This window comes from Anas platyrhynchos, chromosome 1, assembly GCF_047663525.1.
Source record: "Anas platyrhynchos isolate ZD024472 breed Pekin duck chromosome 1, IASCAAS_PekinDuck_T2T, whole genome shotgun sequence".
NCBI classification, from domain to species: domain Eukaryota; kingdom Metazoa; phylum Chordata; class Aves; order Anseriformes; family Anatidae; genus Anas; species Anas platyrhynchos.
The window spans coordinates 50,925,475-50,949,908 of record NC_092587.1 but is presented as its reverse complement, the minus strand read 5'-3'; the positions used below and the strand labels follow the sequence as shown (position 1 = coordinate 50,949,908).

The window sequence follows — 24,434 nt, the reverse complement described above, 5'->3', positions numbered from 1 at the left end:
TGTGAAGCAATTCATACTATTATTTTTTTTTCTTAGTTTCTATCCATTCAAATTCAAAATCTTTAGTAGAACATCAGTTTTATTTGTCTTAGTGTGGATATTAAAATCAAACATTGTTTTTATAATATATTTTCCTATTTAACAGATCAGACCCATCTGTATGAAAGAGTTAACATATTTGTTGTTTGCATTTTCTAAAGTTCTAGTAAAAAGTAGTTTTCGTCTCTCTTTTTAAAGACATGTGACATTGTATAATGATATGTTCCATATAGCAACAATTAATCTTATTTATCATCAAATACATGTAGGTCACAGAACTAACACTTGAAGATTTGCCTGCTTGTAGCCTCTCAACGTTGTCTGAGTGTTCAAATCTTCAAGTTTTGACTCTGAGACGCTGTGGTCTAGTTGCGCTGGAAGGACTAAGTAGCTGCAAAGACCTGAAGTATATCAACGTGGAGGTATCAAGCATAATTGATTCTTTATTATAACTGGAGTGAAAACTGTTGATTTTACTGCTCAGGTGGTTATGATCATTTCTACCTCAAAAAGGTCAAAGTCTGTGATTTGGTCCTGCTGCAGCAAATAAAAGCTGTAAAAGCCTTTAGTGCTTTAAAAGCATAGGAGTATCAACAACTGTTCCCAAAAGTGAACAGTTACAGCAGCAGATTTGTGTTTTATATAGCAATATGCATTACTAAAACAACATCCCACAAAAGAGCCAAAGTATACTAAGAAAAGTGCATGATAGTATCAGTCTAGAATTAGTATGGCTTGGTGATCTATCTTCATTATCTCATTCTGTCTGATTAATTAATGGATAGGTGCTGTTCACCATAGCACAGCTTAGGGAGGAGTATGTAGGAGAGAGTCCTTTGCAATACACACCATGGATATTAGTGAAAATTATATAGATGCTCAAGGAATGAAATGACATATTACTAGAGGCATAATCTCTGGGTACTTTTTACTGTACATTGTCTTATCAAGGCATTGTAAATTTAACTTCTAATGACTAAGGAAAACACTTTGATATATGACATACCTTGGCTCTGGAACTTTATGATTTATATGGAACAATTCTTTTTACATTTTTTCTTGTCTTTTAACACCAATTCATAAGAAAGTTAGTTATTATTAACTTATTTATCTGTTATCTATAATAGTCTTGAATGTTTCTACTTGCCCAGCCACTGCTGTTCTTTCCACTATATTTTTGTTTATTTATCTATCTATTTATATAATATAATTCTGAGAAGAGAGCTGATAATAAATGTAATTAAAAGCAGTGTTGTCTGTCCAGTGATTAGAGCTGGGCAACAGGGTAGGTTGAAATACTTGTGTCCTTTTCCCGATTTGCTTATCTATTCAGAATGTAAAATTTGAGATCTCTTAATTTGGGATACCTCAAAACATAAAATACTAATATGAGAGCATAATATGTATGTCTAAACTTTCAGTCTTTCTAATTCGGTATTTATAAGCAAAAAAAAATCTAGATAAAATATCTAGATAAAATATTGCCTCTTCCAAAACTGTTTTTTTGTTTTGTTTGTTTGTTTTTAATGTTATACTTTAAATAATAAACAGAATTACCTCCCTGAGCATTTTCAGAGCCAGAATGCAGTGCAAAATATATCTTTGTTCAATCCCAGTAGAACGCAAAATAACCACATTATTGTTTTAATGGAAAAAAATAGAAATGTTCTTGCGCCTAGCTAGAAGTTTGGGATAAAAATAAACACTGGTGATAATCTACCATATTTTTACACTTTAATTCCATTGCTTCACTTCAGATGATATTAATACTCTTATTTTCCTTTGTTTCAGGAAAACAGCATTGAGATGGTTGACTGTGAAAATCTAGAAAATCTCTGTATTCTAATTCTGAATAAGAACCATATTTCATCAGTTTGTGGCTTAGATGGCTGCATAAATCTTCAAAATCTTGAACTTTCCTACAATAGAATCACTCGAATTGGTAAGAAAATTAATGAAAAATTATTCCAATTTGTATAGCAGAATATTTGTGCTGTTTATAATCAGGATTGTGCTTCCTTTAGATTCGGGCCAGCCAGGTGCTAAGCCCAAGGAGAATGATGAAATGGATTAGAAAACTCCTGCATTTTAAATCACACTCAAATTCACATTTATTTGTAGTATGGCTTAGCTACTGCCATGCATTCCATCCCCCAGATCCAATAAGTATGGTCAAAAAAAAAGAAAAAATATGAGAAATAAATGGTCAAAAGCTGAGAAAAGAATGAGTTTAGCATAAAGCTAAGCAAATCGTATAGGCATAGCAAGTATGCCAACACCTGCTATATTTACAGATGCAGTTAGTTATATTTTTTAGGCTCAACAGATGGCAGGCAACAGGTATACCGTTTATCTGCAGTCAACCAGGTAGAATTCATATAACTGCAGACACCTCAACAGATGCATCAGTACATAAAAACTTTGGACTAGGAGTTACCTGTTGGTCATACAGGAATTTTTCATAAGTGAACAGCTATTTGCCTTTCTACCTGTTTTATTCCCTGTCTGCCTGTGAAGTGCCTTTCGGTAGATATTGTGGGTCAGCTTCTGGCAAGCCATAAATACTGTATGGTGAGCCTTTTGTCAAGTAGATTTGGTATAAATGTAACGAGGATCCAGAACCTTTTCAACTGACAAAAGGTCAGGAAATTGCAGTGCAGTGAGAATAACTGAGATCCTTGCTGTACCTCAGTGGAGAAGTTACTTTTATTGTTATTTGAGAATCATATACATAGGGAAGGCCATTAGGGGTCCCTCAAAAGCAACATTAACAGTTGGGAAAAGCTAGTAGTAAATTACTAGATCATTACTTGAAAGGGAGCTCTCAAGAAAGACAGTAGTAAATTTTCTCTAGGAAGATAGAGCAGCAGATAGAATGGAACAAGATTTAGCAGCCTCCCTGTGGCTATAGGGACTTGGGTTTTAGTACATGATATACTGTGGAATTTGTAAAAGCCAACAAAATACAGATCACTATCATTTGAGGATTATAATATTAACAGAAGTAAATCTTCAGAGATTCATTAATTGAAATAAAATTGTATTTTCTTATGATGAAGAAAATGCATGTGATGAAACAATTTTGTATGAATTGCAAAATGTTTTGGGAAGACTAAAAAGGTGAATTTCTAGTTGTATTTTTGGTCTGTGCAGAGTTTGAAGATATTATTTGGAAAGAAGTCTGAGCTGGAAGTGGAAGGGAGATAAATAGACTGTAATTTTTGATTTCTTTTGTCCTGATTTAGACTGTTAATTCTCTTTAAAGTATGTGTAGTAGAGAGCTACCTGGACAGTGGGAAAACAACATAAAACAGTTTTTAAGCTAATGAATGAAACACATTCACATGAAATATTTTAATAAAGTGGTTTCCATTGCATTAAAAACCCACAAACATAAAACACAAAATTGGATCAGTGTGAAGATGAATAGTGCAATTCAGTGATAAATGGCAATGGTATAGAAAAGAGAAATAGGAAATTTTGGGGAAGAAAAAGCCAACCCATACAAACAGTCTGGAAATTTAGCAGGTTTTATATTGATATTTTGAATATTTTTTGCTAATCTGTGAAACATTCAAAACACGTGAAACATTAATACTCATGAAGAATTTATATTACCCATGAATAAGGGTGCTGGAATATCAGTGCTTGCTACAAAAGCATATCAATATTCCAACAGGGAAAGATGAAACAAAGTGAATATAAATATTGGCTTTGTATCCTTGTGGCCAACAATGCTGGGTAAGATTCTTTCAGATGTACCATATAATATGTAAAGATGTATATATGTACATATAAATGTACATATGTAAATATGTACATATAAAGATGTACCATTGATAGAAATGTCTGCAAGATTACTCTAATAATTATTAGTAATAGTAATTAGTAGTATTGGTGGATGAATTTAGGACTGTGGCATCTGTGTGGAATGTAGTATCTTCCTGTGGAAGTCTTGTAAAAATACTTTTGTACTTTCTGTTTTGTGCAATGTGGTGCTATTTGAACTAAGTTTCTAATGATTTTGAGTGGCTAAATAAATGTTTACAAAAATCAGCTTGGAATCTACCTTTCACAGTTGCAATGGTGTACAGTGTTGTCTGTTCATTCAGCTTCCACAAAGGGCTTGCTTGTGCTGTTTGTTTGTGGTTTTTTTTTTTTGTTTATTTGTTTTTTTGTTTGGTTGTTGTTTTTTGAGTGTGATTTTGTTTCCCCTAAAAAAAAAATTTGTATTTTTTGTAATACTTGTGATTTATTAACTTATTGTTGGAAACATCAAGCACATTCTGATTTTTTTTTTGATTTTTTTTTTTTGTCCTCATTTAAAATATAGCATCAGTAGAGGGAAAAATGAGAGTTGCCAGAAAACCCTTAACATAACAGTAAAAGTATAATAAATATGTCTGTTATGATTTTCCACTTAAGGTTGCATGCTCACAAACTTAAGTGGAAAAATCGTGTCAGCAATATACTTAATTTCAGTGCATTTATATTTGGAAGATGGATGCTTTGTGTACAAATTTTCTTACACAAAAAACTAGCATTTTGACTTTAATTATAGAACATGCTTTCTCAGGATGTCTGTTGTAGTATGTAGGCTAAAATCCTAGTAGTTCTAAGAATAGCAATGAGTAACTCTTAAATACTCTTAAATGCCACTTTGGAATTATTATTTTTAAGAAAGCACATCGTTATCGCACCTAGAAGTTACTTTAGAACTGCTTTCACAGAATCACAGAATTGAAGGGGTTGGAAGAGACCTCGAAAGATCAATAGCTAATAGACAGGAGCTGTGCACAGCAATTTGTAACCACTGTATGCAGCCACTGTATGTAGTCTGGGCATGTCTGTTTAGAATTACTTCTAGTCTAATTAAACAAGACAGGAGATGTAAAAAAAGGTGCTCAGTGCAGTATGCAGAATATGAAATTTCCAGATCCTCTATTAACTCTGACTCTTCTTACTCTGTGTGTAGTTTGTCCTCGGTCCCACTCCATGGCAATTCAGTGCTTTTAAAGTTACCAGTACTCCTATGCTGTTAACTTAATAGTGGAAATGTAAAGACTGCTGTTCTGAGGAAGTCTTGGAAGCTGTTAATACTGTCTGAAAGGAAATTGTTTTGAGACCACTAGATGGTGCTAGTTCCCTTTTTGTTTTTATCCAAGGGGGGGCGGGGAAAGTGGACGAGAAAATACAAACACGATCTTACAATCAGGATAGTATGTCCTGTATGTTTGAAATTCTTTCAGAATAATTAAAGATTTGTATATTTATTTCCTGAAGCACCGTTTTGAAGTTAGAATATATAACATTTGTTTTAGGAATAGGATGTTATCTCTTTAATATTCAATGCTTTTTCAGGTGAATATGTTATTCAAACTATGTGCTATGGGCAGGGATGTCTCCTACTGGATCAGTTGCTCAGGGCCTCGTCCAACTTGGTCTTGAACACTACCAGGGATGGGGCATCCACAGATTTTCTGGGCAACCTGTTCCAGTGCCTCACCACTCTGAGTAAAGAATTTCCTCAGTGGCAATGTGGTCTTTAGTTTTATAATCTAATTGATTCTCAGAGGATAATCACAAAGACGTTCACTTCTGCAAAGTTTGCCCAACTTGCTTATGGGAACTTGGGAAGCTTTTGTTGACATAAAGCTGAGGTGAAGTATTACATAAAACAATCCTATGAGGAATACCTGAAAGAAGTGTAAAATCAGCAATTCCTTTTTTTTTTTTTTTTTTTAAATACGTTTTTTAAAGGCATACCCCCTCACAGAAGTTTTACTACTATACTTTACTATATAGGAAAAAACTGCTTTGACCTGTAGCAAGTCAGACACATTGGTACTCCAAAAAGGCAGCCATCACAGAACATCTAGCATATAGTAAGACCATGGAATGAGTATGATTTTACCATTGTAAGAGAACGATTTGTGAGAAACTCTGAAATAAATATGGGTAAAAGAGCTTTTTCCTTTGCATCTTTTTGTAGGAGAGATCACACATTCTTGCTCTTTAGCTGGTAAGAGTAAGTTTGTTGTGAGTATAATGGCTGTAGAAGTGTAGGTTTATACTTAAAGGTACTTCATAAAGGTTCTTTATTCATTTATTTGTTAAAAAAATACTTAAACAGGAGGCATTTATATTAATAATGCTGGCCTGCCCTAGGTATTAATACAATTTATTCTCACCTTGCTGATAGCTTTCTAAAAACATTTTAAAATTAATTATTTAAAATTAACTTTTAAAGAAATACTGTTTCCATTTTGGGGGGTGATCTTAAGAGAGCTGTCAGTGTTTCATAGAGCTGATGGATTCTGGATAGGTTATAAAGTCCTCAAGCACAGTAAGCATAGTTTATAATTTAAAGAATGTTCTGTTCCAACAGAAGTACTAAAGGGGTTGTGAACTATTATTATTGCTTAGTTAATTGGATCAGAAGTTTATCACCTGTACGCGCTGCATATTTGATCGTGTCAAAATAGAGTATTTTTTTTAAAGTATAGGATTAATATTGTTACTATATATAATATGAATATGTTGAAACTTAAGAATTTTCTTAGTACTTGAAAACCAGATTTTTCTTTTATATATTATTATTTCAGGATGGTTTAACTCAGCTAACACCTTTAATTTTCAGGTGGTTTGGAGTCACTGAAAAACCTTCAGCAATTAAATGTGGATCATAATCAATTAATCAACACAAAAGGTCTTTGTGAAGCACCTACTCTCATACACCTAGACTGCTCTTTTAATCATCTCACACAAATTGAAGGCATTGAGAGTTGTGGACTACTTCAAATTCTGAAGTTACAAGGCAATAATCTACAGGAGGTAAAAGCTTTGAATTAAGTGGATGTTTATTGTACATACATCTTTGTTAACAGTAGTGTTATTCAGAATGTTCAGAATGCTCTGTTTGCCTGGGGTGCTTTTGTTTGTTTGTTTTGTGTTGTGTTTTTTTTTTTTTTTTTGACTTGTTATGTTTTCCTTTCAGAGAGAGATTTTTCAAAGGTAAAAATGGCTAGCAGTGGTAAAGTTTTTTGTTGTTCCTAAGTCCTTGGAAAATTGACCCTTCAATTATTATATTTCCCTCCTTGTTTTATGTGTTATTCTCTGTTTAAAATGATGTGAAGTACTATTGTCATTAAAGATAAGTAGTAATTTAGGTTAATCTCATGAATGCTGATTCTCCAGACGTTGAAATTTTTGCTGCAACATATATAATAGAAAAGTAGTTTGCTAAATGGACAAATAATAATCTTTACTGCCAAGGATTCTTTTATGCATATGGGAGCTGAAAACTATTTTCAATAATCAGCACAAATAAAGTAGTAAGATTGTGGCTCTTGACTCCCCACTTTTTTTTTTTTAATTTATATTGACTATTCAGACTACATAGAGGACATTGAAAAATATTTAACACATAATATGCATAATAAGAAGATGATACATATATACAAAATGTGTTTTTTTACTTACATTTAATAATGATTGATGAAAAGCAGATGGTAAGCATTCCATTGTTGTTTCTCTAATTTACATTAATTTTAAATAACCTTCTCTTCTCTATTTAGCTTCCAAGGCTGGAAAATCATGTTCTGCTAAGAGAACTATATTTGGATGACAATAGCATTTGTGCTATGAAAATGCTTCCTTTGTATTGGTTGCCTCTGTTGCAGATTCTTTCACTGTCTCAAAATAGGTAATCAAGAAATCTTTTCCCTTTATGAAGTTGATACAGAGGAATTTCATACACTTATCTAAAAAGTATAATTCTCAGTATGCTTAAAATATCACCATCTTTTCCATACTTTGAAAGTATGTGGTTGACAAGTAATAGCATCGGCCACCTTCAGCTAAGAAAATTTGAAACAGCAGTAACTATGAAAAGTAATTTTTTCTATTAGAGGTTATATGAAAATAATTTTTGAGCATTGCAGCATTATTAAAACCATGGTGTTTCTTTAGCAATTGTTTCTAGAGTTTGTCTGTCAAACTTCATATTTCTCATCTAGTTTATTCAAAACAGACTTTGAAGGCTATTTTAAGTATAACTGCTAGACCTAAATACTACAAGTTTGAATGTTCATTAGGCTGTTTTTTATTTCATATACATGATATATTAATGTCCCCAAAACCAAATGTCAGTACTGCATATCTGCTTTCATTCTTAACTGTTACGGTTCAGTTCGAAGATACAGAAAAATAAAGTGAGGTCAAGACAAGCAGTATAAAACCAGATCATGTGTTGAAGTACTATATAATCAGCTTTCTTTTTCATTTTATAAAATATTTTGTACATCTGTAGAATTAGAATGATGGTATTTTCAGGAGTCAAAATCTTGATTTTTATTTTATTTTGCCTACCAACCCTTTCCTACACTTACATTGAGCTAACAAAAAAATAAATTAAAAAGGTACAATTATAGTTTACTTTGTGTTGGTAGTGAAATGAATTTTGCTAGTAAATTACTGTTTTTTTCCATATTGCAATGTGTTCACTCTGAAAGGGATTTCTCACCTAAACACACAAAATATACCATTGCACACATGCTACACTGAATATACACTCTGAACTAATCATTCAGCACTCGAGTTAATGAAGAGGAGTTGTTTTAGCATGTGATTCATCTACCATTTCTAGACATTTTCTTTGAGACAAACCACACCCTACAAGTGACTGTACATCTTCACTGACTATTGACAGAGCCTGGACCATTAGCTCACATGTTGGTTTGTCTACATATGAACAGAAGAATCCCATCCTTGGTGACAGTAGTTCAGCAGTCAACTATATCTGTGAGCCTGTGGTATAACAGATCTATAAGTCTGAGTCCTTTTTACAAGGAATGCCCTTTATGGAAAATTAATGCTATTTAAGAAAATGCAACCTATATTTTTATAACTTTTTATAAACAGGTTGTTTTCAATCATCTCTAACGAAGTAGAATGCAAGTAAGTTCATACATGGAAATATAACACCTAGTTATTTATATTTACAGAATCTAGTCCTTGAGTTTTAAAGCTCTTTAGATTTTTTAAGTTCCTCTGGAGTTTGGAGAAACTTCATGGCTGTGCCTAGCAAGGTCATTATCTGTTAAGTGTAAAACTCCAAATCACACGTATTGATTTCATTCTTTTTTCTTTTTTTTTAGTTTGTTTGTTCTTGTTGCTTTTTCTTTCGTTTTCATTGTGTTTTTTTTTTTTTTTTGTCTTTTTGTTGTTTTTTTTTCCTGACCTGTTCAGCTTTTTATGGAACAGGCAGGAATGTGGAATTCCTGTATAATATGGAATGTGGCTCTTACCTTCTTGTAGTTTTCTTTTTTTTCTTTTTTTTTTTTTTTTTTTCCTCCCACATTAAGATGTGACTGCTGGAACACCCAATGTGCCTGCTGGTGAGACAGCAGACCTAAGAGCCCAGTTTCAGCCATAGCTTGAATTCAGCCTCAAGATCTAGGTCGTGCTGGGCTGGCCATGTAGATGTACCACTTGCCCATTCTGTGATCTTAATGTTTTTTATTCTCCATTCCAATGCTTACTTTGTTTTTCCAGTGCCTGCATTGAGATGTTGAATGTCGTCTGCTGAAATAGGAGAAAGCATGTATTTATGCATGAGCAAACTGGATGTGATACAAATAACAACAACAAAAAAATCCATTTCTTTCCTTTTGGTATCTATACCTTATCTCAAATCTTTGGGACAAACAGGACAAGACAGCCTTAAATGCACATTAAAGGCCTCTAGATTCCTGGGATTTCAGTAGCATGCTTTGTTGCACTGACTTTATGTACACTTCTAAGCATCTCCGTATGTGTGTGCTATAACATAAGTAAATTGATGTTCTATATAGCAACAGTGAATATAATGGTGCAAGCTGTTGAAAGAAAAACTGTTTTTTTACTTTTATCCTATAGCTAGTGCAGTTTTATGGGTTTTGGATTTTTTTGTTTGTTTTTATTTTTGTTTTTAAAGTGTACATTGAGAGCCATTTCCTTTTTACTAGTTACAGGAAGCCCATATAGTGCTAATACTGTGAATCTGTTTTTTGTTGTTTTTTTTTTTTTTTTAAATGTAGTACTATAAAAAGAAAATTTTTATGCTAATTTAATAAATAAATAAACAATATTTTTTGTTTCTGAGATATTTTGTCTGTGTCATAAACCCTAAAATTGCTAAAGATAAAACTCCAAATTAATTGTTTTAAACCTACAATATAGCAACAAGGAATTATGGCATGTAGTGATGTTCATCAAATATAAAAATGTTCATCTACATGTTCATCAAATATAAAAATGGCAGCCATATTACCACCCCTGCTTTTATTAAGTGTTTTGCTGTGGTTTTCATGTATGAAGCTTATAGCAGGTCAATGTACAAGGTGAATACCCTCTTGACTTGATTACTGCAGAATTGGGACTATGAAGATCTGTGCTCTCTTTTGGAGCAGCTGGAGAACACAAACAATAAGTTAGTATAAATAGGATTATTTTTTATACGGTAGATAAAGGTTTCGGTGTAGGAGAGAAAAATATTTCCACTGGAACTAACATTTTTACATATTTAATATGCAGTAAGAATTCATGTGAGATTTATATTTACATGTATTTACAATTATGTAGCTTACTCATTAATTTCTTCATATAAAACTTTTACAGTGAGACACCAAATCAATCTACTGTTCAAGTAGTCCTTACAGTTTTTGTGCAACTTGAGAATGGACAAATGTATCCCTCTTAGTTTCTGTTATAATATTCCAAAGGTTTATTATTATTGTTTTGTTTTCTAACCTAAGTGTGGAAGATAAGAAGTTAATATTAAAAAAAAAAAATGCAGGCAGCTGCAAAAATTCCTTTTCTGGGAAAACTGGTTTGACCAGGATCAAATTCTTTGTGAACTTGTTGCTCACATTTTTGCAACTAAATACATGCCATTTTTAATAGGCTTATTATAGAAATGCTTAAAAGCAGCTGAATTTTGAATTCTTGATACATGTTGTTCTCACCACTTCAATATACATGGTATGTGTGTTTTTAACTTAATTTCTTACAGTGACAGTAAGCCATTCTGTTTTCAAAATTTGACAGATTTTCCAGAGCTGTCACAATACATATAAGTGTCATTGGATGTTGAATTCAGTCAATCATGAACAAACTGTCCTGTATTTATATTGTATGTATACTGTATTTATATTGTCATCATCCACATACATCCCTTATTGGTCTAGATTTGTTTATCATTTTCAGTAATTCTTCACTGGTCATGTGTTTATTTCTAAGAGTGTAGCACCATGGACAATACTGATGAAGTATACTGCCTAACAGAGTATTCAGGAAACAAGTGACTTGTAGATTTCCTGTATTATGTTTGATTCAACATCAAATATGTTGCAAATATTGCAACATATTTGCAATATTTGTAAATAATTTGTATTGCAAGTTAAAAAATAATAACATTTTAAAGTATGAAAGAGGAATAAACATTACTTAAAGATCTAGATTAACATAAGTTTGTTTTAATTATCTTTCCCTCCTTATTGCTCATTAACATCAGTGATAACTTTCTGGGAAAAAACTGATGCACAGCAAGATTTGGACCATCCTTAAGAGTTTGTGTTTAAAAAATTTTTGTTTAAAAAAGCAATCTTTATTTTCTCTGGTGTATACTTACAACTATTCTAGGCTCTTAAATCTTGTTTTCTGACATATAGTTTCTGTGGCTATCTGTGTCCTGTCCTGCTACAGTCTTAAATGGGAGCAGAAAGAGGAAGCTATAGCTTTCTTTTTTGCAAATATCTTTTACTTTTGTGTCTTCTTTGTAATTTATATCTCTCTTATGCCCTGGGCTAATGTGACAAGGTCAAGTAGTATTAAGTTTTCAGTAATGTCCTTTGTCTTTCTGGTTTGAATTTTCTTAGGAAAAAAATTAACAAAGAATGTCAGTAAAAGGAAAGCTATAGAATGACGGGGAAATGTTTTAACTCTCATAATGCCAACGGCAGGCAAGGATAGTCCAGTAGTCAAATAGAATTTCTAATTCACCACAGCGTATACAGACAAAAATCCCCTGAACCAACTCACTTTAAAAATAAAATAAAAAATCCATTATGACTTGTAGAAAGACAGGCTTTTTAGTGTGCAAGTCCCTCATACTTGTTATGTCATTTATTTCCCTGATATTCCTAAATATGTGAATCTTTAATATGTATTATGGATTTTAGTCTTTTAGTCAGTGTTTGCCACTGTTATCTATAATGATATTTGTTACAAATATTAAAAATATTTATGTGCTATTGACTTGTCTTAAGAACCTAAAATGCTGATACTTTTTGCAGTGTGTACAAGAGTATTTGATGCTTAATGGTTTTTAGAGTTAATGCTTCTTCACATTTATTTGATACTTTGGAAAACTGACAGGGAGGTAATTGAACTAAATAGCATTAGAACAAGGACAACTTTAAAATATGGAGTGAGAGGGAAATGAAAGTATACTGGCACATACTCAATTGACTTTATATCCATTTCTCTGAATTTACTATTAGAATGTTTTTTGTTTTTTGGCATATAGTAGGGAAAACAAACAATTTCCATCAAGAATAAAGAATCCACAACCGAATCTGGACCAGACTTGGTCCAGAATTTGTTAACCAGAATTAAATCCAACTTTGTCTTTCAGTTGTAATGTTTTCCAGCCTGTGCTGGAGAACAGATTTCAACAACAGAATAGTATTTTTGGCTCTGGTCAATTGTAAATTTGTGAAGTGAGTAAGTTTGGGATTTTTAATGGTTATATTTGCGACCATTTGAACCCTGTTCTATAGCTTTCAAAGGTAATAAATATTACCCTCAGAAAATACTGCTTTCCATGAAAATTAAGTTACAAAGTGAACACATGCATTGCCATGTGTGATGCCATTCTCCTGTTATGCTTAGGCCTTGTCCTTACAGAATTGAAATAAATTACTTAAAAGTAAGTTTTTCAGCAGATATAGTTTGTTTATTGTATGTCTATACATAAACATTCTAGTTTTAGTTTAACACAATTTCAACATCTTTATTTTATTTTTTTTCCTCCTCCATTTATATTTAACATAAAAGTAACTTTTAAATCTGAAAGGCAATATTTGGAAACAGCTGACTGAATAGCTTAACATTTACTGGTAGTTACACCAATGCAAGTTTGTAACTAAACAAAATTTTAATAATAATGGATAATAAAGATTTTAATAGTTATGGTAATACACATCTCACAGTCCGTATCATTTGTACGGATGAATGTCATCTGTTTTCTCTCATCTATTCTTCAATACTACAAATAGGAATTTTATAGTGGCTTTAGCCCTGCTTTGCTGCTTTATTCCACAAGAAAAACTCTGATAGGCAAGAAGTGCAATTTTGTAGCTGTCTGTATAACTGACACTTCTGTGACACTGTCTTACTTCTGTACTCAGACAGAGGAAGTGCTAAAAATCTTTTACAGGACAGTGCAGCTTTGAATGGTTAAGAAATACAACTTTGGCAACAATTATGTTGATTTTAGGGTCTAGGCAGTGGAGAGTGCTGAGTGGAGAAGAGAAACAAACTGACAAGAAGTATGATAAATGAAGAAAAAGGAAAGGGGAAAAGCAGATTTTATTTTTGTCTCCAAAATCAGGGCCTTCTGTTTTATTCTAGTCAAGTTGACTAAAGAAAAGCCAATTGAACTTGTAAATTTTACAATACTTTGGATCCTCAGAACTAAATTTAAGAGAAATAGAATGAAATATTTACCAATTGAACAAAACCAGTAACACATACAAACAAAAAGTGACCTCCTGAGAAGAATAAGAAATGCTTTGAAGATAAAGGAGGAATTTCAGTAATTAATACTAGCACCTTGGATAGCTAAATGAGTATTTTCTCATGTAAATAAATAAGTTGATATAACTGTAAAAGATTCTAGTGCCTGTTTATGAGCTGCTGCTTTTCTTTAATTAAAAATAAACTTTTCTGTTTTGTTCTTAGTCTAACTGAGCTTGTGCCTTTAAATTCGTTTGTATCTTTGGAAAAGCTGGACATCAAAAATAACTGCTTGTCAGGTGAGTTGTATAGAAAACATAAATCAAATGCCCATCCAAACTAGAAGTTCTTAAATAAATTATAAATTCATTTGAATTTGGATTGTTCCAAATATATTTATAAAATTCAAATATTATTTATGAGACATACAGAAAACATAAATATTTTTCAAATATGGATGTTATACGTATTGATAATAACTGTAGTGTACATGTAATAGAGTTGCTCATAATTCTACATGGTTTTGGTACTATTTGTGATTTTAAGTAAAATAATATGGTTCTACATTCAAATTGATATTTAATTTTGTTTTCTATTACAATACAGACCTTAAAAGTGTCATTGCATGGTTAAGTGGCTGCAATAATCTAAGGGAGTTGTTGCTCAGTGGAAATCCTCTTCTCCAAGAAAGGAATTGCAAGTAAGAAAATAAATTGATTTGCTGAATAAAAATAAATAAATAAATAAAAAGCCGGTTAGAAAATATTTTTTTGTTTTGTTTTGTCAAAATAACCTAAATTTATAGTTCACTAAATAAATGTTCAGATCGCTCTTCAGTTATATGCACTATGAAAATAGTTCTAGTGTAATTTTTCCAGGCCTCTGACAATAGTGACAATGCACAATGTAGGTAGTTATATAGGTGCACTAACATTTTTTTAAATGTAAATACAATTTTAATTGAAAGGATTGATATTTTTTCATGTGAATCTCTGAGGATAAAATTGCCCTAATATTTTTTCACATGAAAATATTTTTTTTCATATTTTCACATGAAAATATTTTTTTTCATGTGAAAAAATATTAGGGCAATTTTATCCTCAGAGATTTTTATTTGAGCTGTACTTCTGTGAATGAGGGAAAAACTATCAGTTGTAAATTTCCATCTTTTCTTCTGTCTCCTTAATAAAAGAATCATATGTAAATATGTGGCCATAAGAATGGCTAGAGACCCAGTATTGCATGCCATCTTGGAGAAATATACATTATTTTAAGTATGAACCATTCTAATAATTGATTATGAACCATTCTAGGAATTAATTTCAATCTTTAGTTATTTTCTATGTGAATAGTGACCAGAGATTCTTCCAGAACTGTGGAAAAACGCCACCCGACTGTGGGGCTAATAATGTTGGGTCGCATTTCTGTAGTAGAAATGAACAGTGCCAGTAGCAAAGGAGTTAAGACTGTATCTTCAGTTGCAAACTGTTGTTATTCCCTTCAAACTGTTTGCCATCATCTACTTGCTTTCTTTCTCATGTTTTCAAATGCGTTTTAGGACAAGAAAATACCTGCACCATATTTAATGTTATGTATTGTTTAAAGGGCTCCCTTTGCCTTTTCTTGATCCCTCTCTTCCCTTCTTAGCATACAAATGCTTAAAGAGCAGTCTGAGTACAATTAAGATTATCCAGTTGCATACAGTGAGTGCTCTGAGAGAGCAAAAGAGGTGGATAAAAATAGTGCTTTCTGCAGCTAAAGGAAGAAAAATCATTCAGTTTGATACTCAGCCTGTAGAGATTTGTTGATCTAAAGTGCATAGTTTCATGATAAGCTCTACCATCATCCACTGGATTTTTTGCAGCATGAGCAAAAGGGAGAGAAATCTGTTCTGCTGTCTGAGCAGTTGCCTGCCATATTCTAGAACCAGTAGAGAAATTAGAAAGTCTATAGCCTATTTGGTCACAATGTAAGATAAGATGTAAATTGACCACAGCTTGTTCTGTTCACTAAAAGGGTCCATCTCTTAGCATTAGAGGGTTTGTTGTTTGGTGGTGGTGGTGTTTTTTGTTTGTTTGTTTTTCCTTTTTTTCTTGCATCAGGCATCAAATGTCAGCCACAGTCATTACTTTGATTTTACTTCATGATGGGTAACAAAGAAATGAAATTTAAATGAGAAAAGGTATGTATTTGTTCACTGTCTGGGAGAAACTGGAGAAGAATCACAAAATGGTCCAGGTTGTTGGGATAGCTACATTTGTTTGGTATTAATTTGAGGGAATAAGTCACTACATTATATATAAATTTACATTTCTTTTACAAAGTATATACCAGCCTAATAATATTTTAATTATTATTTAAAAATAAACTCTATGTAAGCAATAGATGAACATTTCCATTTACTTTGATGTATATAAAGGATATCCTTTTTTCTTTACTGTATGCAGGGTCAAATTTACTCCATTCCATTGTGTGCAAGGATTTGGTTGAAAATTGAGCTGCTCCAGGTCTAATGTTTTTCAAAACTATTTCACCACAATTCTTCCTCCTTTCCCTAATTCCTTTTTCAGAGCTTAAATGCAAAACACACAATCATTTAAATTAAAAATGAGTCCTCATGGCAATCAAGTGTAAAAGCACAAGAAACTTCTATCATGAAGAAGTTTCATGATGCAGTCCTTTTATATTCAAAGATTTGTAATGCAAGAAAACAGGTTAGATTTATAAAAACAAAACAAAACAGAAAACTACTTTTGCAGTCACCATTTTTACAGATTTAAGAGTATAGATTAATATTAACACATGGAGATATAGTTTCATTCCTTCCCATTCCCATAATGACAAGAAATAACTTGGAAAAAAATAATCTTCGAAGTGTCCAGCGAATGAACAACTGAATTTTTTACTCTGATGAAATAGGTCCCTGTGTCTTTAGATTCTTGGTTTTGGTCAGATATAGGTTCATCCTGGAGAAGAGAAGGCTTTGGGGTGACCTTATAGCAGTTTTCCAGTGCCTTAGGGGAGCCTACAAGAAAGCAGGAGAGGAGCTATTTGTCAGGGAGTGTAGTGACAGGAGTAGGATTAGTGGTTTTAAACTGAAAAATGGTAGATTTCGATTAGATATTAGGAAGAAATTCTTTAACATGAAGATGGTGAGACACTGGAACAGGTTGCCCAGAGATGGCGTGGATGCTCCATCCCTGGAAGTGTTCAAGGCCAGTTTCAATGGGGGCTTTGAGCAACTTGGTCTAGTGGGAGGTGTCCCTACCTATGGCAGGGAAATTTGAATTAGACAATCTTTAAGGTCTTTAGAATCTTTAGAACCATTCTATGATTCTATGATTATCCATGCCAAGCAAATCTATTTTTGGAAGCTTTGTAACCAGTAAAATTTGGCACTTAAAAATAAGTGAAAATGAACAGTGAAAGTATATACAAAAGAAATGAGGTATGGACAAACACTACCACAAGCTGGAAGAAAATTATATGAAAAGAAAAAATGGAATTGAATTCTGTGATCTTTTTTTTTTCTTGAGAATTCTAGTTTGTAGTTTTGTTTAAAAAAAAAAAAAAAACTTGAAATTTGGCCAAGCATTTGGAGCTTCAGTATGAAGTGGTTTGTTCCAAAACTCTGTGCTTTTTCACTGCTATCCTAAAGTATTTTTTCATATGACAATTTCTTTAGACAAATGTAGAAATTATATAAATAAATGCCTTCTTTGTGGTGCTAATTTGTAACTTCTTTGTCCATTGACTTATCCAGAATATTGTTGTTTTCAGCATGAATTCTACTTGTCATATTTATTGACAAGTCACCTTTGGTGACTTTAACTTTCTGAATGAGCTTTTGTCTCACCTTTATTATCAATTTTTATATTTCATTAAAACATTTGCGCAGATGTGACCATCCATTCATCCTTCTTCACCTTCTCTTACATCTGCACTATTTTAAATCTTTACTATTCTCTTTCTGATTACTTATACTTACACTACTTACTTGCCCTTCTCAGAAACACCAGTTCCTGACTATCCATCACATAGCTTCTTAGAGTGTTTCTCTTCCTCTTTGCTGTTTTGAAAAATAATTGTATTATTTCATAATATAATATATATAATATAATATGTAAACAATGTATTGAAAAATAATTTTCTTATTTACTCCCTTTCACCGTTTCATAAATCCTCTGCTTAACAGACTTGCTGATGTGGTAGGTTCACACTGCACATGTGAACCTACACGTGAACAAAGGATGATGTCTTTAATTAGGAATAATCTGTATAAAGGAATCCTTGACTTAGCAACTTTAAAGGAAGAGTTTTTGGAATAAAAAATTGGGATGAATGGTTGATTTCTTTTCAGTAGTCATTGTGATCTCTTTTCCTGTTCTGAGAATTCCTTATATTTACACCAAAAGTTAATTGCTTTTATGTTACTGAAAGAGATGCAGATGTAAAAATAATGCTGTTCTTTGCCTTCTAGTGATCTATAATACATAATTGTAATTGAAGGACTGGTCTTAGAGACTTATTATATGTGTTTATGTAAGAACTGGTTGGGGTAGAAAGAAAACTTAACATGTGTAATGTGATATGGTCATTACAATCCCACAATGAGTAGTTGTGATAGGATTGCATTTGGAATCCTTACTAAGAAAATTACACATGGATAGGTTGTTAGTATGCTATGGTTGTGTTTTTTTTTTGTTTTGTGTTTTGTTTTGTTTTTTTAAAGTCTTCTGGATTCTTGGTAATCATATTGTTTGAAACCATATATGTAGACCAGTCTATGAATACTTAGTTTTCTAGAAGAACTGTTTAGCAAAAGTACAGTACCTGTTTTGTTTGAATGTAAAGTTTATCTATCTTCTCTAGAATTAATGTTTCCTAGTCCACAGATATTGGAGAGCAGTAAGAAAAGTTGCAAATGCAATTTCAGATTTTTAGGTGATAATCCAGAATTCATATATTGAAATGGTAGAATGTCTGTCTGATAGTGAACTGTTACAGTGGTTCCATTAAATGTACAAAGTTTTTAATCAATATGAATTTAAATTATTACCAATTGTTTCAGATAAGGAAATCAAGTAATAGTATAGGAAAGTACTAACATAGTAAAATGCTTAAAGATATGAAATAGAACATAACCTTTTATTTCAGATGTAATTAAAACAGGTGACTGAGATTTTGATTAAAACTATGCTTTTTTTAAGCATTCAAAATATATTTCAGCCCATTTTTATCAAAAATGCTATCAGTTTGTACTCTATAAAATTATTATTATTTACCAATATGTGATCAGATCCTTTTCTTAAATTCTCAGATCTGAACAATTTCTGTTCAAACTATGGAAATGTGTCCCTAGTAGTTTTAAGGTATATGTGATAAATACCACATTCATGGTTCCATGTCATTGTGTATAGGAGTATATAAGGATCACTTTTACAAACAATTACTTTACTGTTCATTTCTGCAACAATTTTTTTTAGAATCAAAATTGGTCCTTCTTTAATTTCAAGTCAGTTAAATGTGAGGTCTTACATTGCAGTGTTACACAAGAATGTGTTTAATTTGGTACTTTAGATTACCTGAGCAGAACAGCAGTTTTTAAGGGTACATGTTTGATAGCTGTACAAATAAATTCCTCTGTTTTCTCTTTTTTCCTTTCAGTGAACAGACTTATTTGGATTCCCATTGTTCATGCACATAATTTTATGAATAAAGTTCAGTGTCTGTGACAATATCTTAAATTCCCATTTGCACTGTTTTAATTCCTCCTATTTTATACAACTAACTGGTACTTCACTTGTAACCTTAAGGGGAAAAGCTTTCTGAATTCCTATTTAACTACATGTACGGACACTTTAGCTTGCTTGACCCAATACAACTTTTATGATTAGACAAGAGATTCATTTGTCTAAAGGATTTGAAGTATGGGATACGATAAGATGTGGGTTTACTGAATATAGCATTGACCGTAACTTCAGGCAATATGAAGGCAAAATTCCAGTGAACTTTACATAACCCATTGATACCAACAAAGGAATTGGTTGTAAAATTTCCCAATCGGTTTTGTGCTTTCATGTCCAGCCAGCGATAACACCAACAAAAGTGAAGTAGTAAGAAATTGCTTTTAAAAAATTAAACTCTTGGATCAGTCTGAGCACTCCTAAGGGAATGTGTTTCAATGCTGTAATGATTAATAGAGCCTTGTAAGTGACAGAATATTCACCAGGAAGTTTTCACTAAATGAAATATTGACTCAGCCCTTCACCAGGAGAAACCCAGCTGGAAAAACTAGTGTTGTGATCCCATAGCTCTAAGACACAATGCTTCCAGCATCCATCAACTTTGATATGGCACTTTTTTAATGTATCACTATTAAACATTAGCTTTGGTAATTCCTCCGTGTGTGTTGAGGGAGGAATTAATGGAATCCATCTAAACCCATCATTTCATTTGAAATGCATTTCAGGCAGTGTTGTTCTTACATTAATGGGCAACAGAAAAGGAAAGTGTTCTGCTTGCAAAAAACTAACTTTCTGTTCTGTTGAACCACATTTTGGAATATTCAAATTGAGTAATAAAAACTTTCACTAATTTTAAACTTACTATATAATATACGAGCTAAGTATTAGTCCTTTACCATCACAGAGAATAGTCAGGGAGTTCTCAAATTTTGAAAACTTTTTTTTTTTTCTTAATACCAAGTGGACCTATAGCCTATAATAAGTGTTCTTTCATGTGTGTTACAAACATAATGAAAATACTGAGTATTGATATATTGATTTAAATACTTTCACAGTCTTAAAACTTTAAAGAAACTTGGACTGCTATAAGAAATATGTGAAACAAGGTTGCAGTTTTAGATTATGTTTTGCAGTAACTTAAAAGAGAGCTCATTGATAACACTTTTTTAAAACAGTAGTTATGTTTTTCATGCATATTTATTCTTACATAAGTGGCCTTGAACATCCTTGTCATAAAAAGGAAGGTTATCTCTATTGTCATCCCTTGCACAGACTCAAATTCAATAATTCAAAAGTAGATTTTTTTTCCCATCTGTGAAGCTGAATATCGTATTACTTTATGCGGTATATGCAGGTAGCGATGGTATGAAGATTGGCAATGTTTTGTATTCTATGCAGTTTTTAAATCTAGGCCTTTAAATGCATCACCAAAACCTGTTCTGTATGATCCTAAGACTTAGTTTGCTGTGTTGCCTACTAATTAAATGCATTGCAGGTCAGATTTTCCTGTTCAAGTAGGTGAACTACTAGACGTAGTGAACTGAGAATGTTATTGACCTCCCTTTGTCTGGTATTTCAGCAGTGGTCTGTATACCAACAATGTATTACGAAATGTTGCTACGAAAGTGACGTTTTCATACCAGTTCTGTGGTTTATTAAGAAAAAAAGTTTTCATTAGTATACTAACATATGAAGTAAGAACAAATATATGCAAATACTGTGAGAACTATCATAATATTATGTCTTGTTATAGTAAAGTTGGAGTTACAGCATTGGGATTTTTTCATAAAACTAATGATGACTTTTTCTTTTCTAAGGCCTTACCTATGCAAGGAACTTCCTAGTTTACAATTTGTTGATGGTGAAGACTTAAACTATCATACTTTACCCACAACTGAAAGAATCAAAAGATCAGAATCAAGAACTTTTCTGGAACTTTGTCAAGTTCAAATTGAAGAAAATCTTATACTGAAAAACAAGGCTTTTGAACTTGGGTAGGTATTTTAGATGAATATAAATTGCTTTCAGAAATATGTTCTAATATACCCTTAGTGTAGTTCTTTATGTTTTTCTTATGAATTTTACTTAGCTTTTTGCCTGGAAACATTATTATGTTAAGAAAGAGATCAGAATCATTGACTTCAGTGCAAGGAATACTTCAGACAGATATTAAAATATCTGTGGGCCTTGACTTCTGTTGTTTTAAGTTTGGGAAAACAGGTGGTTCAAATCCAAAAATTCTTGAGGTAGTAGTAGTTGGATGAATTCATACATACAACATGGTACAGTGGCATGTCGAGATAATAGCTTAAATCCCCAAAGTGGTATAATCATATCATTAATTTCCAATTAATTAAGTTTCAGCTTAATTTCCAGTTTCAGCTTAATCAAACCTAGTTTGGCAAACAGTGCTCTATTTTTTTTCCTGCCTTTTTTTTTCCATATCTATCTATATTATTCACATTCTAAATGACTGGAAAACTGCAAAAGGTGTCCTCTCTCCTCTTAAAGACGTGGATTATATGGCTCTGTTTATATGGCTCTGTTTATAGGTCTTTGATCTTGTCATAAATGCTGCTTCATTATTATGATTAGTTGTCCAGTGACTTAGATATTGAAAGTTGTCCAGAACTTAGATACTACAAGTGGTAATTTTTAATTTATAACTCCTATTTTTTATCACTTTGCAGTACCTATATATACCAAACCTCTCATATTTTTGCACTTGGGAATATTGCCCATTTTCTTCTTTCTTAATTCCTTTTCATTTCCTAGCAGGTTTTACAATATCCCCGTAGTCCTTTTAATATCCGATTTGTCTGCTGGTGTTTGAAAAGATAGTTTTCTTGATCCTGCCAGGTATTGAACGTTATCCCAGAACAAGTGAAGCACGTAATATTTTATGATACTTTAGTCTGAATTTCTGGTTGTGTACTTTGTTGGGTCAGAAGAAATACCCACATTGTTTCAGAATCTAGCTATTTTTTGTTTACATATTAGCCTCTATGTTTATGGGGTCTTGTTAATACCTAAAGGTATTAAAGGTTATTACTTTCATTTATTATTTGATGTTCCAATAGAATCTTCATTGCTCGCAGAACTGAGATTTATTTGAAAAGATGTTTGTTTTAAGTATTATATTGAAATTAGTTTTGGGAGAAGTTATATCATGGAGTTTTTTTCAACAGATGTAGTATTTAGGGGGTTCCTGGAACTCATACATTTCTCCATTAAACCCTCAAGAACACTTTTTATCTACTTCTGTAATTTTTGGTTTCTGGTTTGCAGATGGAAAGCTGACACTTCTAATCTATTTGAAAATTTACCATTTGAAATAATGTTCTTTCTTAAAAGGAAAACAGGAAAGGCAAAAAAAAAAAAAGTCTTACTTTTCCTTTATGGTAGAGAAATTTTTCTTACATCCAGAATTTAGGACCTGTTTCATTGAAAACCTTTGCAGAAAAAATGGTAATCTCTAATTATGATATGACCATCATAGAGCTGTAGTAGAATATCGTACTTCTACGTGCACTTCTATAAGATAATAAAAAGTGGGAGAGAAAAGTAATATCCACAAAATGGAATTGTTTATGTAACTAGGGTCTGTAAGAATGTACAGCTAGGCAGGTAAAAATTTGTTGGATTGTCAGGCTCAGACCATCCATTATTAGTAGTTGATGCTACTTTCTGGACACTGAGACTTGTCCCTCTAACATCTTTATCAATGACATGGAGATGGAGTGTGCCCTTACCATGCTTGCAGGTGACATCAAATTTGGGGGAAATTATTTATATATCTGAGTGCAGGGCTACCATTCAGAAGGACCTAGACAAATTGGAGAGAGACACCAACAGGAGTCTGTGAATTCAACAAGGACAAGTGCAAAGTTGTGTTTGTTTGTTTGCTTGTTTTTAATTTTGAAGGAGTGACCTCTTTTTGCAGTACAGGTTGGGACTGGCTGGCTGGGGAGTATCACTGCTGAAAAGGACCTTTGGGTCTGGATGGATAAGAAAGTGATTGTGAGACAGCAGTCTGCCCTGATACCAAAGAAGTTTAACAACATCCTGGGCTGTATCTGGAGGAACATGGACAGTAGATTGTGGGAAGTGATTATCCCCCTGTATTTAGCCCTTGCATCTAAAATAGCCTCCAGTATCTGGTGTCATCAAAGCACAAAACCAAGCACAGCTACAGGCTGGGAGATGAGTGGTTGGAAAGTTGCCAGGCAGAGAAGGACCTGGGAGTGATGGTGGACAGTCGGCTGAATATGAGCCAGCCATGTGCTCAGGTGGCCAAGAAGGCCAACAGCAACCTGGCTTGCATAAGAAACAGTATGGCCAGCAGGGCTAGGGAGGTGATCGTCCCCCTGTACTCGGCTCTGGTGAGGCTGCACCTCGAGTACTGTGTTCAGTTTTGGGCCCCTTGCTACAAGAAGGACATCGAGGCACTTGAGCGGGTCCAGAGAAGGGCGATGAAGCTGGTGCGGGGCCTGGAGAACAAGTCCTACGAGGAGCGGCTGAAGGAGCTGGGCTTGTTCAGCCTGGAGAAGAGGAGGCTCAGGGGCGACCTTAGTGCTCTTTACAGATACCTTAAAGGAGGCTGTAGTGAGGTGGAGGTTGGCCTGTTCTCCCACATGCCTGGTGACAGAACGAGGGGGAATGGGCTAAAGTTGCGCCAGGGGAGTTTTAGGTTAGATGTTAGGAAGAACTTCTTTACTGAAAGGGTTGTTAGGCACTGGAACAGGCTGCCCAGGGAGGTGGTGGAGTCACCATCCCTGGAAGTCTTTAAAAGACGTTTAGATGTAGAGCTTAGGGATATGGTTTAGTGGGGACTGTTAGCGTTAGGTCAGAGGTTGGACTCGATGATCT

General features: G+C 33.1%; 1 protein-coding gene across 7 annotated transcripts in view; it reads left to right on the top strand.

The window, feature by feature from the left end:
* LRRIQ1 (leucine rich repeats and IQ motif containing 1) overlaps window positions 1-24,434 on the top strand; it is a 117,179-nt gene that overhangs the window by 9,695 nt on the left and 83,050 nt on the right. For all 7 annotated transcript variants that reach the window (XM_072037005.1, XM_072037022.1, XM_038173132.2 and 4 more), the window contains 7 exons: window positions 309-461; window positions 1,831-1,981; window positions 6,680-6,873; window positions 7,617-7,744; window positions 14,044-14,117; window positions 14,425-14,518; window positions 21,383-21,559. In XM_072037005.1, the coding sequence (XP_071893106.1) occupies window positions 309-461; window positions 1,831-1,981; window positions 6,680-6,873; window positions 7,617-7,744; window positions 14,044-14,117; window positions 14,425-14,518; window positions 21,383-21,559 (971 nt within the window). The remainder of the gene's footprint in view (window positions 1-308; window positions 462-1,830; window positions 1,982-6,679; window positions 6,874-7,616; window positions 7,745-14,043; window positions 14,118-14,424; window positions 14,519-21,382; window positions 21,560-24,434) is intronic.